The sequence below is a fragment of the Danio aesculapii genome, chromosome 17, assembly GCF_903798145.1.
Source record: "Danio aesculapii chromosome 17, fDanAes4.1, whole genome shotgun sequence".
In the NCBI taxonomy this organism is placed as follows: domain Eukaryota; kingdom Metazoa; phylum Chordata; class Actinopteri; order Cypriniformes; family Danionidae; genus Danio; species Danio aesculapii.
The window spans coordinates 53,679,202-53,695,011 of record NC_079451.1 but is presented as its reverse complement, the minus strand read 5'-3'; the positions used below and the strand labels follow the sequence as shown (position 1 = coordinate 53,695,011).

The 15,810-nt window shown below is 43.5% G+C and overlaps 1 protein-coding gene across 1 annotated transcript; it reads left to right on the top strand.

Annotated features, from left to right (window-relative positions):
• The first annotated feature begins 3,641 nt into the window (after positions 1-3,641).
• Positions 3,642-14,632, top strand: LOC130244142 (brain-enriched guanylate kinase-associated protein). The gene is made up of 6 exons (XM_056476423.1): positions 3,642-3,730; positions 5,563-5,736; positions 6,528-6,594; positions 8,670-8,777; positions 9,108-9,191; positions 13,256-14,632. The coding sequence occupies exons 1-6, from the start codon at positions 3,660-3,662 to the stop codon at positions 14,324-14,326; spliced, it is 1,575 nt and encodes a 524-aa protein (XP_056332398.1). The 5' UTR covers positions 3,642-3,659; the 3' UTR covers positions 14,327-14,632.
• Positions 14,633-15,810: the final 1,178 nt, after the last annotated feature.

Below are 15,810 nucleotides of genomic sequence, written 5' to 3'. Positions count from 1 at the left end.
AAAGGGCACATAGTTGACCTAATTTTTCTGATTTAATATTAATATTCTGGTTCTTCTGAGTGTGCCAGTTTAGCTTCAGTTTAACACACAGTTCAGATTGTTTATTATAATGTGTTATAAAGTGTGATGTTGGGGGCGTGTCCACAGCTCGCTGATTTAGGGGTGTGTTGCTTCACATGTAAATTAGTTTCCACTTCCCGCAAACTTAACAAGAGGGCGGAGCCAAGAACTCCCCCGCTCTGTGTTAGGCAACAGACAGGCAGACAGAGAGAAGCAACATGAGTGAGAAGACCAGCATTCAGCTGTACATGTACGCCTCTGACACAGACCAAGTAGAGCGTACACAATCATCTGTGTCTTTGTACAGTTTTACAGCCAACTGTGTGCTAGTTTCAAGTGCCGAGCTTGTACACAGAAACTAATAACCACACACACTGAATTACCTTTGACTGAGGCACGGGATGCCCCGCTCAGAGCTGCGACACGGCACACCAGACACACACATTCGCATGTTATTTAAAACTAAAGTATTCAGATGGCGCTCCGGGGATGCAGCAGAAACATGAACAGTGTCCTGAATCGTGGCTGGGTGCCGCAGACAGCCGCTGACTTGAAGCGCCGTTGTGTGTACCCTGATAGAAACCCATGTTTATAATTCTGAAATGTATGGCGCTGCGCATCACCGAGCGGCGCTTCTGGTGTGCGACCTGCAGGCAAGTTCGTTATTGTATTTCCAATGGAGGGACGCGCACACACTAGCCAGCTGCACCTAGTTAAGATCACAGGGAGCTTCTGGGATCGCGAGAAACGCAAACGGCTGAAGTTTAAGGAAGACGCAATGAGAAGTACACGATTGCAAACCCACCTAAAGTTACAAACAATGCGCCGATTACAGCGATCATGTGGAGAATGTTGATCTTGTGTTGAGCCCAATGAGCCTTACATCTAAAAATAGAGCTAGCGTGTTCCTTTAGTGATATCGCTTCCACTCACGCTGAAAATGGCGGACGTGAATCAACAAACTGAGGATATGATGACGCGCCTGTCAATCAATATTGGTGGGCGGGGGGACCGCTCTCCTACGTCAACTTGCGGTCGATCTGAAAACCGCTCCAATTGGTCCACCGTTTTTATGATGTTAAATTAAAAAAAAGCACTGGGTGTGTTTATATCACCCCAATATGACAATCTATACACTATACTTACACTATACACATGTCTGTCCAAACAGCTTGAAGAGTAGATTTTTCACCACAGATGCTCTTTTATTTAAAACAAGTTCTAACAGATTTCTAAAATAAAAATATATTAAACTAATGATAGATGATATCAAACTTGTATTTTAATAATAAGCATCTTTTTAAATTTTCCTTATTCTAAATTTTCATTATTTTTATAAAACTATAATATAAAACACAGTTTAAATGCACATTTGTAAAAAATAAATAAATAAACGCTCAAGAGTAATAGAGTAATAGAGTGTGCTAAGCAATTTGACAAAACAGTTGCAAATATTTAGCTTTTGGTACATCAAAAAGTGTGATAATGATAATCATCTGACAAGATAAATGATAGAGTTCTTAAAATGGGACTAAAATGCAATATTTACACCTCAGAATGATGTTTTAATCAGGTGAAGAACTGCAAAAAGATTCAGCTTTTCAGGAAAGAAGAATAAGCACCCTTTCAATAATCTGCTACAGGCCTGATAGTGTGCTGTTAAAAGAATGTTTATGAACTGATATAGAGAGAGAGTTTAATAAAGACTTGTGTTTATTTTAGCCATAGCGCAGCTGAAACATGTCTCGTATATCAGCATTAATAACAGATGGAGCACAGCCTCGAGTTTTTCTGACAGACTGTGTCAACTGAAATTGCACAGGCTACTCTGAGAGATCAGGAGAACTGGCTGGGTCATTTACTGTCACATGAGGCTGTTTATTCTGCAGTGTTCAGGGTATATTATTCACAGACTATATTAGACTGCTATAACGATAGACTGTGCATTAAAGTGGAGAACAACACAAGCGTTAATGCCATGATGGACTCATTCAGTAGTGAACTACAGTTTATGACACACTTTTCATTGAAAAAGCTCCTTATATCCACCTCTTTTATTTGTGTTTGCTGCCGACATCCTCACTTGTGTGTGTCACACACCTCACACACTTTATTCATGCACTGCTAATTCCCTTGCACTGTTTTTCTGAACGCAGCTACAGCCTGTCACATGACAGCAGGGAAAGGCTCAGCCAATCACAGTGTTCATATGTGTTTGGGGGCGGTGCAACTCGAGTAGAGACGTTATTTAACCCTTTCTCTGTGTCCAGGTTATTACTAATGTCTTTAAGTGAATTAAATGACAGGTGGGAACATTTCAATAGTTGGTGGATATTGGTGTGGACGCGTCTCCGTCCACCCTAAATCTACGCCACTGCTGGCATCTGCTGCAGCTCCAGAATACCTACTTGGTAACTGGATCTCTGCTTCATTCATGTCTGTCTGTCACTGACTGCTGTTTATCTGACGTAACGCAGGAGAAACACACACGCACGTGGGAACGGTGGGCGGGGAGAACCAGCTCATTTGCATTTAAAGGCACAGGCTACAGAAACACTTTGCTTTGAGCTCAAAATGGGCAGATTCTGTACCTGTATATGAAATAATCTGATGAGCTGAAACTGTACAGACACATTCTGGAGACCCCAAACACTGATCTGACCACCTGTAAAGGGGAATATAGGAGCCCTTTAAGGATTAATGGATGCTTGTCAGCAATTGAATAAGCCTAAGAATCTATAGACGTTTGACTAGAAACAAGGCCAAAACTGTGAGTAAGGGGAAGTGTGTGTGTGTGTGTGTGTGTGTGTGTGTGTACTCAGACCTGCAGTGAAGGCTGGTGTTCAGGCGAAGGTCTTGATCCTGTCAGTTCTGCTTGATTGTGGCTGTCAGCAGGGATTTCCCAACATGCAGTGTGTGTGTGTGTGTGTGTGTGTGTGTGTGCGTCTGCATCTGACGTCAGTGAGGGAATCAGAGTTTCACAGCTGATGCAGAAACAGAAGCACAGACCTGAACTGAGTGTTAGTCAGACATTAATAAAGCCAGAGACTGAGAGAAGACCCTGAAACACACACACACACACACACACACACACACACACACACATACACATACACATACTCCAGAGGAAGCTCCAGAACAGAGTGTGACTTGTATAAATGAAGCACTGACGCTGATTCGTGACTGTGACTGTGAGTGAGTGGGTTTGTGTGTGTGTGAGTGTGTGTGTGTGTGTGTGTGTGTGTGTGTGTGTGTGTGTGTGTGTGTGTGTGTGTTCAGATGATGGAGGGTGATGTTGTGCGGTTCTCGATGTTCTTCCTCTGTTACAGGAGAATAAAGTCCTGTAGGTCAGAACGACACGAGGGAGAGAGTAAAAGTGTGTGTGTAACTGTGTGTAGAGGAAAGGGTTTGTGTGTGAGTGATTGAGTCTTGGAGTGTGTGTGTGTTGCTGTGATAGTGAATTATTCTACAGTAATTCAGTAATGAAAATGTCAGTGATTGTCACGCCTCTATGTTCATGATATTGGTAATAAAGAAGTGTGTGTGTGTGTGTGTGTGTGTTCTCTGATTCTGCAGGACACAAACACACTGAGAGAGTCATGAAAAAGATTTATATTGGCAAAACTGCCCTGAAAGCGCAGAGAAATGGTAGTAAACATCAGAAGAGGAGGTAAGAGAGTGTGTGTGTGAGAGTGCAGCAGTCGACCGTCAAACACACTCCATCTGAACACATCTGCACTCAGAACAGCTATTAGAGACTCACCTGAACTCACACACACACTCTCACACACACACACACACTCACTCACTCACTCACACACACACACACACACACTCTCTTACTCTCTCTCTCTCTCTCTCACACACACACACACACACACACACACACACACTCTTACTCTCTCTCTCTCACACACACACACACTCACTCTCTCTCTCTCTCTCTCTCTCTCTCTCTCTCACACACACACACACTCCTTGTCTGTGTGCTCTCCTCATCTTCAGTCCTCATTAATCAGTGTGTGTGTGTTTGTGTGTATTATTAAAGACATTGGTTCCGGATATTTCCAGCAGTGTGAGCAGAGTTTATCTACAAGCCCAAATCAGACAGTGGAGAACACCAATAACAGAACACTGTGATTCCCAAACGTACTTTTATCTTGTGTTTGATCACAGACAATACAGCAAACATTATTAATGTGTTCCTCAGGATTATTACTGACTTTAAATAAACATGTTTTGGTTTCTGAAACACATTTCAAATAAAGAAGTATCAGTAAAGCGTTTCCCACTGTGTAATGCTGCCGTTCTGTTTACAACACTTAAAGACGTTTAGGGACTGAAGACACCGAGTGATGAAGTGTTTCAGGTGGGATTTTACACTTCAGAATGCACCACACATTCTCTATTGGAGACAGGTCAGGGCTACAGGCAGGCCAGTCCAGTAGCTGTATCCTCTTCCTCCGCAGCAGGACTCTGTAATGTGAGCAGAATGTGGTTCTGCATCGTCTTGTTGAACTCTGCATGAGCGTCCCTGGAGAAGAAGGCAGCATAGTGTACTGTTCAGCATTAATGGAGCATCACAGAAGAGCAGGTTACCTTTGCCAAGGGCACTGACACAAGCCCAGACCATGACAGACCCTGGCTTTTGGACTTGTTGCTGATAAAAGTCTTCATCTGAGCAAGTGTACACATTTCCACTGTGTGATGGTCCATCCCAGATGCCCCCGAGCCCAGAGAAGTCTACGGCGCCTCTGGACACTGTTAACATAGGGCTTCCTTTTGGCACAGTACAGTTTTGACTGGCGTTTGTGGATGTGACTCTGTATTGTGGTACTTGTCAAAGGTTTACCGCAGTAGTCCTGAGCTCATGTGCTGATCTGGCTTATAGATGAATGAGGATTCTTGATGCAGCACCCCCTGAGAGGTCAGAGGTCACGGTTGTTCAGCTTAGGCTTGCGCTCTTGTCCTTTACGCACTGAAACTCCTCCAGATTCTTCAATCTTTAATGATGTTCTGCACTGTTGAAGGTGAAATATCCACATGTCTTCCTCTCTTTCTCTGAGGAACATTGTGTTTACACAGTTCACTCATTTCCTCTCGTATCTGTGGTCAAACTGGTGATCCTCGGCCCATCTCTGCTCCTAAAGGACTAGACCTTTACTGATGCTGCTTTAGTAGCAGATCATGATCACACTCACCTGTGGACATCACCTGCGTCACATTATTATTCAGCAGGTCACCTGATCACTGCCCTCATCTGCTCCTGTCACTGTTTCTGGAGTGTGTTGCCAGATCTAGTATTGGAATACATGTTTATTTAATAATAATCCTGAGGAACACATTCATCATGTTTGTTGTTTCGTCTGCAATGAGACACAAGTCAAAATACATTTAGAAATCGCTCTCTTGTTTTGGATTTTTTACACTGTCCCAATTTTTTTTCTGATTTGGGGCTGTAGCTGAATATGAATTTCTGTATGTGTGTGTGTGTGTGTGTAGCTCAGCTTCAGTCTCAGCGCAGGAGCAGAAGGAGGATCTGCGCAGGCGTCTCTGCTGCTCCACACAGAAGCTCCAGCAGCTGCAGAGAGAGTTTGAGTCCACACGAGTCTACCTGGAGGCGGAGCTGAGGAGAGCACAGGACCAGCTGGACACCTTCACGGAGAAACTGCGCAGGTCACACAGAACACACACAGAGATGTAAACACACAAACACACACACTTCTCATACACCTGGCACAATAAGGTGCAAGGCGTGTTTGGCGTGATGTGTTGCTGTTTTCAGACCAGCGCAACAGTAATTTTCATGTTTTGCACCACATTAAAAAAGCAAATCCACTTGGTCGACTCTGTGGACTCATGGGTGCGCTGGTCTAGAAAGGAGGTGTGTTAAGGTGCATTGTTGGCACTCTGCTATTTAGAGGAACTGAAATAGATTGCATCATTGACCAACTAAAGCTGCTCTAAGTCAATGGTGCAGAGCTTTAGTAATATAAGAGAGCGTTAGTTATCCACCTATGTGGGTCCAAAACATGCACACATTGCCTTTAGAGCAGGATTATCAGTGTGTAGGGGGGGGGCTATTAATCATTTAGGGCAGGCTAATCAGTCACTTAGGGCGGGACTATCATCATATAGGGGTGGGGCTATCAGACATTTAGGGCGTGACTATCAGGCCTTTAGGGCAGGGCTTTCAGTCATTTCTATCTGTTTTTAGGGAATTAAAATGTTACTTTAAATTCTGTTTGTTGTCAGTAAGCATCTGCCATTGGTGTCAGAATAAAAATAAACACCTTTTTCCTCTTTAAATTAGAGTTATTTACTATAGACTCTGCTGGCAGGTCTCTGTTCTCATTTGAATCATTCTGCCACTTTAGTCCTTCTGTTTGTCCAGAATGTTGATTTATTTGTGTTTCTGGATATATTTATTAAGCAGATGTGCAGTGTGTGATTCTCCTTCTCTACAGGATTCAGAGCAGTTACGCGGCACTGCAGAGAATAAATCAGGACATGGAGGAGAAAATACACCGAATGGTAAGAGATTCTGCTCGTATCTACAGTAATATAAGTGTGATATATCAATGATGAAGGAGATCAATAGTGGACTCTCACAGAGATTACTGGAGGACAGAGAGACGTCAGGGTGTGACCTTTAATCAGTGTTTCAGAGATCTAAACCAATCCTAAATCACTCTGCGGGACTATCGGCACTTAGGGTGGGACTATTGGGCGGGGCTATCAGTCTTTAAGGCTAGGGCTATCAGTGATTTAGGGCGGGGCTATCAGTCATTTGGGGTGGGGCTATCAGTATTTAAGGGTGGTGCTATCAGTCATTTAGGATGGGGCTATCAGTCATTTGGGGGGACGATCAATCCTTAAGGGTGGGACTATCAGTCATTTTGGGGGGACGATCAATCCTTAAGGGTGGGACTATCAGTCATTTTGGGGGGACGATCAATCCTTAAGGGTGGGACTATCAGTCATTTAGGGTGGAGCTATCAGTCCTTTAGGGTGGGGCTATCAGTCATTTGGGGGGGGGACTATCAGTTCTTAACGATGGGACTATTAGTCATTTAGGGGGGGACCCTCAGTCATTTAGGGTGGGACTATCAGTCATTTGGGGGGCTATCAGTCCTTTAGGGTGGGACTATCAGTCATTAAGGGGGGACTATCAGACATTAAGGGCGGGGCTATCAGTCATTTAGGGCTATCATTCATTTAGGGCGGGGCTATCAGTCATTTGGGGGGCTATCAGTCATTTAGGGTGGGACTATCAGTCCTTTAGGGTGGGACTATCAGTCCTTTAGGGTGGGACTATCAGTCAATTAGGTCGGGACTATATCGGTCATTTAGGGTAGACCATCAGTAATTTAGGGCGGGACTATCAGTAATTTAGGACGGGGCTATCAGTCATTTAGGGCGGGGCTATCAGTCATTTGGGGGGCTATCAGTCATTTATGGTGGGACTATCAGTCCTTTAGGGTGGGACTATCAGTCAATTAGGTCGGGACTATCGGTCATTTAGGGTAGACCATCAGTAATTTAGGGCGGGACTATCAGTAATTTAGGGCGGGGCTATCAGTCATTTAGGGCGGGGCTATCAGTCATTTAGGGCAGGACTATCAGTCATTTAGGGCAGGACTATCAGTCATTTAGGGTGGCACTATCAGTCCTTTTGGGTGGTCCTAAACCGAGCTGAATACAAATTAGAGACACATTTTGCATCTCGTATAAATGGTCAGAATAGGTCTCGTTTAAATGAAACTCCCTCAGAGAGTAAAGCTGTAGTGAATCTGTCATGAGCGCCGACACTATCTGATCGCTCCTGTTAATTAGATCCACAGTGTGTGTGCTGATATAAACCCTGCCAAATTAAAACCATTAATCATATGCAAACACTGCTGCTGATCCACTCGCTCTGTTCAGTGGAGGAGTCCTGGAAACAGATCCTCAGAGACCTGCTAAACTCTTCTGACTGGGGAGATGAGATTACAAAGGGGCGGGGCAAAACCTGTCACTCACAGGAGATCCACCATATAGCGAGCCACAGCTGTCAATTCACAATCGAGAACATCAAGCCCCACCCCTTTATTCAATCCAGGAGAAGAGAGACATCAAGAAGAACACACTGATGAAGATGATGAAGAGGAAGATGATGATGATTATAATGAAGATTATAATGATGATGATGATGAGGAGGATAATGATGATGAAGATGATGAAGATTTGAATGGGTGATGCAGTGGCGCAGTAGGTAGTGCTGTCGCCTCACAGCAAGAAGGTCGCTGGTTTGAGCCTCGGCTGGGTCAGTTGGTGTTTCTGTGTGGAGTTTGCATGTTCACCCCGTGTTGGCGTGGGTTTCGTCCGTCCACAGTCCAAGCACATGTGGTACAGGTGAATTGGGTAAGCTAAATTGTCTGTAGTGTATGACTGTTTCCCAGAGATGGGTTGCGGCTGGAAGGGCATCCGCTGCATAAAACATGCGCTGGATAAGTTGGTAGTTCATTCCGCTGTGGCGATCCCGGATTAACAAAGGGACTAAGCCGAAAAGAAAATGAATGAATGAAGATTTGTATGATGATGAAGATGAAGGTCTGTTTGTGTTTCAGACTCAGCGTTATGAGGATGAGAAGAGATCTCTGAATGGAGAAATCCTGACTCTGAACAGCCGACTGATGGAGGCCAAGATCACCATCCAGAAGCTGCGTGAAGATAACGTACGCACACACACGCACACACACACACACACACACACCAAGTGGTCTTTGATGATCCAGGACAGGCTTCAGCAAATATTGATCACCCTCAGTAGGTGCACTAGATAGGGTTGATGACATTTGAGACAGTTGAGTAGCAGACTAGTGAGCGCATGTTTAGTCCACACGTTTCTGACATCAGTACTGTACGGTGTTTACTGTAGTGTGCTCTAGAGGATTAGCATGTGCCACATCATCAGAGCGGATCAGCTGGGATGTATAGTGATACTGTGTGTGTGTGTGTGTGTGTGTGTGTGTGTGTGTGTGTGTGTGTGTTGTGTTTCTCCGCAGGATCTGTACAGGAAAGACTGTAATCTGGCTGCGCAACTGCTGCAGTGTGGGAAATCACCCTACAGAGCGCACAAACTGTCTGAGGTGTGTCTGACGCGCACACACACACACTGACAGAGGGACACAACATGCACACATACAGAGAGAGACAGACACACACACACACACACACACACACACACACACACACAGCAGAATCTTGAGCAAGTGTGTGTGAGTGTGTGTGAGTGTGTGTGTGAGTGGTGCAGCGACTTCTTCATCTCCATCTCCAGCTCCACTGCTCCCGCTCCAGCTTCTCCTCTACAGCAGGACAGCGCTGGTGTTCCTGCAGCTGGAGTGTGCTGATGGATCAACTCCATCTTCATCTCAGAGAGCAGAGAACATCCCATAATGTTTGTCCTTAAGAGGAGCACCGCTGAAGGCTTTACACTCCTCCAGGAGACTATCTGTCAGTGCTTCTGGGAGCAAATGTAGAGTTTTGTAAGCAGTTTTCCTTGAAGAACGCAGTCGTTTGGCCAGAGAAGGCAAAGTTTCTCCAGGGAATGATTAATTTAGTCAAGAATAGTAAGTGTTATTGGGGAACACAAACAAGAAGGCCAAATGTATTGGGGGAGAGCAGATCGCTTCTTGGAGAACACATGAATTCTGCCAGAGTCGAAGCTTCTTAAGCATGGCATTGATTGTGCCAGAAAACACATTTTCTAACACACAAAGCATCTTAAGAGTAGGCAGAAACTGTAGGACTCTTAAAGAATAGACTAACTTTGCCTGAGAAGACATTTACCAGGGATTGAAGGTTTTATAGGGGAACACTTTAGTAAAGATGCCAAATTTCTTTTTGAATACAGCATTAGTTGGAGGAAAAGCCCAGGAATTTTGGCTTCAGCAGGAACACATTCATCTTGCCAGGTAATTTTCCTGAACGCACAAAGCTTCTTGAGAGTAGACAAATATTGTAGGTTTCTTAAAGAGATGCACTATTTTTGCCAGAGAATGCCACGCTCCTTGGGAAACAGATTTGCTAGGGATCACAAATTTTATTGGAGAACACTTTAATTGTGCCAGAGAATTACAATCTTTGAGGGAAACATTTCTTGGGAGAGAGCACACAGTTTCTTGGGGAAAACATGAACTGCCAGAAAATGCAAAGCTTCTTATTTTGCCAGGGCATTGAGTTCTCTTGGGGAACACATGAAGGTTCTTCAGGGAATGCAATAGTTCTGCAAAAGAGCACAAAGTTTCCTGAGGAACACATCAATTTTGAAAGAGATTGGAAAGCTTCTTGGGATTACAAAGCCAGAAAATGACTGTAGCACTCTTAAAGAACGCATTAATTTTGCCACAGAATTTCCTGGAAAACAGAATTATTTTGCCAGAGATTGCCAATTTCTACACAACGGTAGCGGTATTTGGCTAATAAAATGGGATGGGCGCCAGGGAAAACCCCACTAGTTTCTCAAATAACTCAATTAAATAAAAAATATACAGTTTCAACAATTGTGTGATTAAATTAAAGAAAACCAAAATCAAATATTCAATCGAGCAAATCAATATATTAATAAAGGAGACAGAACAAAGCAAACCAGCTTTAACCTCAACACATTTTAGTTAAACTCATCATAAACCCAACATACTTACATTTCCAGGCCCAGGCACAATACCTATGAATACCTTTTATAAGACAATATCAATCAGGTAAATCACTTCAGAATATACAAAACCAATATTAATCAAATTTACACACAAACAAATAATAATAATAATTAAAGCCAAAATCATCACACATAAGCACACTGCTATAACTCAATCTTACATGTTTCACATATTAGCTTTTTCACTTGTGGAATCAATCATGTGATCAATGCACTTTGAGATGTCTCTCAGCTCGTACATGTTACAGTAGATTTTCCATCTGTGCACGCTGAAACAACTGTGTGATCAATGTTTCTTCTACCATGTTCTCAACTGATCTTTTGAACATATACATCACCAACATTAGCATACAAACAATATATCCTTAAATACAAAACTCATAACACCACTTATAAAGAAGAAAAAACATTAGCTTACCTGATCACCCATTGATAATACTGGGCCCAGAACACTGTTTCAAACTAAATCCAATCACAGCAGTGATCAAACATTCAAACAAAAAGGAAAAACCCAAAACAAATAGGCAACTCGAGCACCAAAATAAAAATACGCATCTCAAATCAAACCCGAACACAGGATGCGTTCAACACGCATCATCAAATAAACAAAACCTCTGCCAAAGAAAACACTCTCATTTATAAACCTTTCCGCGAAAACTTACTCATACACCCGCACCTTTGATACCATGCTTAACTCCAATGAACACCGCCACTACATCAGAATAAGAACAACCAGCATGAAAACATGCATCTTTACAGTAACCAGGCTTAAAAACAAACAACTCTGCAAACACAGCAGCATGACCTCGTGACCCGCAATCACCTGCATGCATGACAATGAATGAGAGACCAAACCACCATCCAAGGCGCTCTAAATAGCTTTCCATCAGGTGACAGTTGTAATCCAATCACAAACTGCCTATATAATAATAGAGAAAATTCTAATGACCACCGTCACACAACATTGCTTGAGAATTTCTTCATTTCTTCGGGGGATCCCATGAGTTTTAACAGAAAATGCAGAGCTTCTTGGGGACTGCATTCATTTGGCCAGAGTATGCAAAGATTCTTAGGAAACATCTTAGGAAATGTCAGGGAATGACATTTTCTTAGGTAACACAAGGTTCTTCCGGGAATGCATTAATTTTGCAAAAGAGGACAAAGTTTCTTGAGATTAGTCAAATATTGTAGGTTTCTTAAAAACTGCACAAATTCTGCCTGAGAATGCAACATTTTTTTGGGAAACTGAAACATTTTTGCAAGGAATTGCACATTTTATTGGTGAACACATGCGTTTTGCCAGGGATAGCAAGTATCTTGGGGAATGTCAAATTTCTTGGCTGAGAGCACAAAGTTTCTTGGGGATTCATTTAGTCAGGGAATGACATTTTCTTGTGGAATGCACAAAGGTTCTTCAGGGAATGCATTAGTTCTGCAAAAGAGCACCAAGTTTCTTGAGGAACACGTCAATTTTGCCAATGCCAATTTTCTTGGGGAATGCACAATTCTTGGAGATCAGACAAATATTGTAGGTCTCTTAAAGAACGAACAGATTCTTCCAGAGAAAGCAATGTTTTTTGGGGAACTGATTAATTTTGCCAGGGATTGCCTATTTTATTAGGGAACACATACATTTTACAGAGGATTGAAGATTTCTTGGGAAATGACAAATGTCTTGGGGGAGAGCTCAGTGGGTTTTTTTTGGAAATCAATGAATTTCGCCATAAACATTTTCTTGGGAAATGCAAGGATCTTTGGGGAATGCATTGGTTTTGCAAAAGAGCACAACATTTTGGGGGAAACACATGGATTTTGCCAGAGAACGCAAATTTCCTCAGGGAAGGTTTCTTGAGAGTAGACAAATACTGTGGGTTTCTTAAAAAAAATCCCAATTTTAAAAGTTAATTTCTTGGGATAGATTTTTTGGCCGGAGTTGCACATTTTATTATGAACACAAATATTCCAGCGATCGCAAAATTCTTAGAGAATGCAACATTTCTTGGGGAATTTCTCGGGTGAGAGCACAATGTTTCTTGGGGAACGTGTGCATTTTGCTAGAGAATACAAAGCTTCTTGGGGATCACATTCATTTTGCCAGGGAATTACACTGTCTTGAGGAACACACAAAGGTTTTTCAGGGGAATGTTTGAGTTTTGCAAAAAAACACAGAGTTTCTTGGGGAATACATGAATTTGGCCAGAGAATACAACATTTCTTGGGAAATAGATATTTTGCCAGGGATCACAAATTTCTCAGAGAACGCAACATGTCTTGAGGAATAGCACATTTCTTGGGTGAGAGCACAAAGTGGGGAAGGTGTGCATTTTGCCAGAAACACACGGCTTCTTGGGGATCATATTCATTTTGCCAGGGACTTACATTGTCTTGAGGAACACATAAAGGTTCTTCAGGGGAAAGCATTAGAACGTAAAAAGAACGCACACATGAATTATCTCTCTCTATTAATGATTTCTCTCTCTGTGTGTTGGTCTGCAGCTTCCGGCTGATCTTCAGAAGCGTGTAAGCTCCCACATGGAGAAGCAGCGTTCAGGACGGAGCGGAGCGTTGCGTCAGTCCTACACAGATGCCGTTCCCACCGCCGTCATCGGCCGGATACTGGAGAAACCGGAGCCTGGGAGAAGCTGTCCGGTCACCCGCTCCCCGAGTCCACAGATCCAGGAGTTCCCTGATAAAGCTCAGCGGCGAACAGCGTATAAATCCTCTGACCTGTACTGCAGCGATACTGCGCTGTACTGTCCTGAGGAGCGGAGGCACGAGCGCTGGACGGAGCGCCGGCAGAGCGCAGACCACAGTGCAGAGACCAACGCAAACACACAAAACAATCCCGAAGATCATCAGCGTCTCCATGCGTTCATGCTCCAGGCCTCCGGATGCTACGACTCGCCCCGAGCGCTCTCCACATCTCAGCAGACTCTACACACACACTGGCACGATGGAGACCCCGAGGACCGCCCGACGTTCCTCAAATCCAGCAGCTTCCAGAATGGAGATCGGAGATCCACTCCTCAAGAGGGCGCTCTTCGTAGTGTTCACCCGATAGAAGGATGGATGAGCATGGAGGACATCAACAGCTTCTCCATCTGCAGCCCTGGCCTCATTTCACCACTGAGCTTCTCTGAGCGCCACTTTATCATCGATCCCGAGATCAAACTGGGTTCACTTTATAACAGCGTCCGAGATGGTGCCGCAGGGTTTCCGCACTACTCCGCATCAGTGGGATCAAGTCCTGCGCTGAACACCAGGATCAGACTGAAGACCGACAGAGGACAGGCGATTCACTCCAAAGACAGCAGTCAGGGATCCTCTAGAAGATTCTTCATGTCTGAAAACACTACTGATGAGAAGGCGGACGCTTCTCGGAGAGATTACGCAGATGAGAGTCCCAGCAGTTCTGCAGAGTCACTGAACCAGAGTCTGGACGTCCAGCGCTTTAAGACGGAGCCTCAGAAACAGAACACACCGCAGTTTCAGAAGATCGGAAGCACAGGACTCAGTCGGAAAGACAGCCTGACGAAAGCACAGCTGTATGGAACGCTGCTGAACTGAACACTAAAACATCTTCCCTAAATCTGTGTGGTTGAATGTATTATACACACAGTGATGCAGAAATGATGCACTTCAGCTTATGAAGCACCTCCACAACAGAGCAGCTCCTGTGTTTGAAGGGTTCGTTCATCTACAAATGAAGGTTCTGTCAATAATTAACACAAGTTTATGAAACTGAATGTGGATCGAATGTATTAACTGAAGTGTGTATAAATCAGCTATCACTTCCTGAATCCACGCTCAGTTGGAGGAGGTCGACATCACACACTCCACTGCTGTTCATGGAGAGTCAGAGAGCTCCGGCATCTCATCTAATATACCTTCATCTGTGTCTGAAAGCTGTGTCTGGAGCTCAGACAGCACATGAGGAGAGTAATTAATGACAGAGTTGATTTGTTGGGGTGAACTAGTCATTTAAACCCTGAATTGTAAATAAAGCATATGTTAATAATCAATCTTTAGGAGGAGTGTAGCAGATAATCCTCTGATTTCAGCTCATTATTCAGGTGCTCTTACAGCTGGGGGGTTCTGCTGACCATGAACTGTTTTTCTCCACAGGACAGAGCAGGAATGTATATAGACTGTCAAAGATGTTCAGCTGTGCTCAGTAGAGATTCAGACTGAGCTCCTGTGTGTTTCCTTTCCCTGCGATGTCTGTTCAGTGTGTGTGTCCATCAGGAGGAGCTCTTCCTCAACTGTACCTATAGTAGATGTAAAAACTCACACTTGTGCGCACACACACACACACACACACACACACACACACACGCACACACGCGCACACACACACACACACACACACACACACACACACACACACACACACACACATGTTTGTTTGTTTACCAATCTTAGTGTAGTCGTTGCATAGACTTCCACTGTTTCTCTCTCAGGTTCTGTGATGTTCTCTGGCCTGCACCTGCAGCAGCCCTCACACAAACACAAGCCAATCATTAGAGGATCATTAACAACAGCTTCTGGACAATTAATAAGAACGTTTAAATAGAGTCAAGAGCAGTGGAATATCTACACCAGCGGGTTATCTTTATATTTCACTATTATAGCAGACAATTGAGCATCACAAGTACTGTTAAACCAGAACACACACACACACACACACACACACACTCACACTCACACACACGCACATGCACACACACACACATTTCTTTGTTTGTCTCAAGTGTATATGAGATTGAAAACTGATGAAAACTCTTTATTTATAAACTTTTATTTAAATTGTTTTACTTTAAATATGTTCATAAATAAATCCATTAGCTCCTGTTTAACATAGATCTAAACCAGCCCACATAAACAAATACTACAGTAATTTATAGCAAATACTACAGTGTTCTTGAACCATAATATAGTAAAGTGTATTGCAGTATCTACAGCTCTTTATTAATGAATGCTCCAGCAGGCTGTAGTATATTAGCTATACGCTTATTTCACGCTTATTTCACGAAAGCGAGGCTGCGGTGGGA

Coding starts and splice junctions, on each gene's coding strand:
- LOC130244142 (XM_056476423.1), top strand. CDS start 3,660: ATGAAAAAGATTTATATTGGCAAAACTGCCCTGAAAGCGCAGAGAAAT. Junction 3,731..5,562: donor AGTAAACATCAGAAGAGGAG/GTAAGAGAGTGT, acceptor GTGTGTGTGTAG/CTCAGCTTCAGTCTCAGCGC. Junction 5,737..6,527: donor TTCACGGAGAAACTGCGCAG/GTCACACAGAAC, acceptor CCTTCTCTACAG/GATTCAGAGCAGTTACGCGG.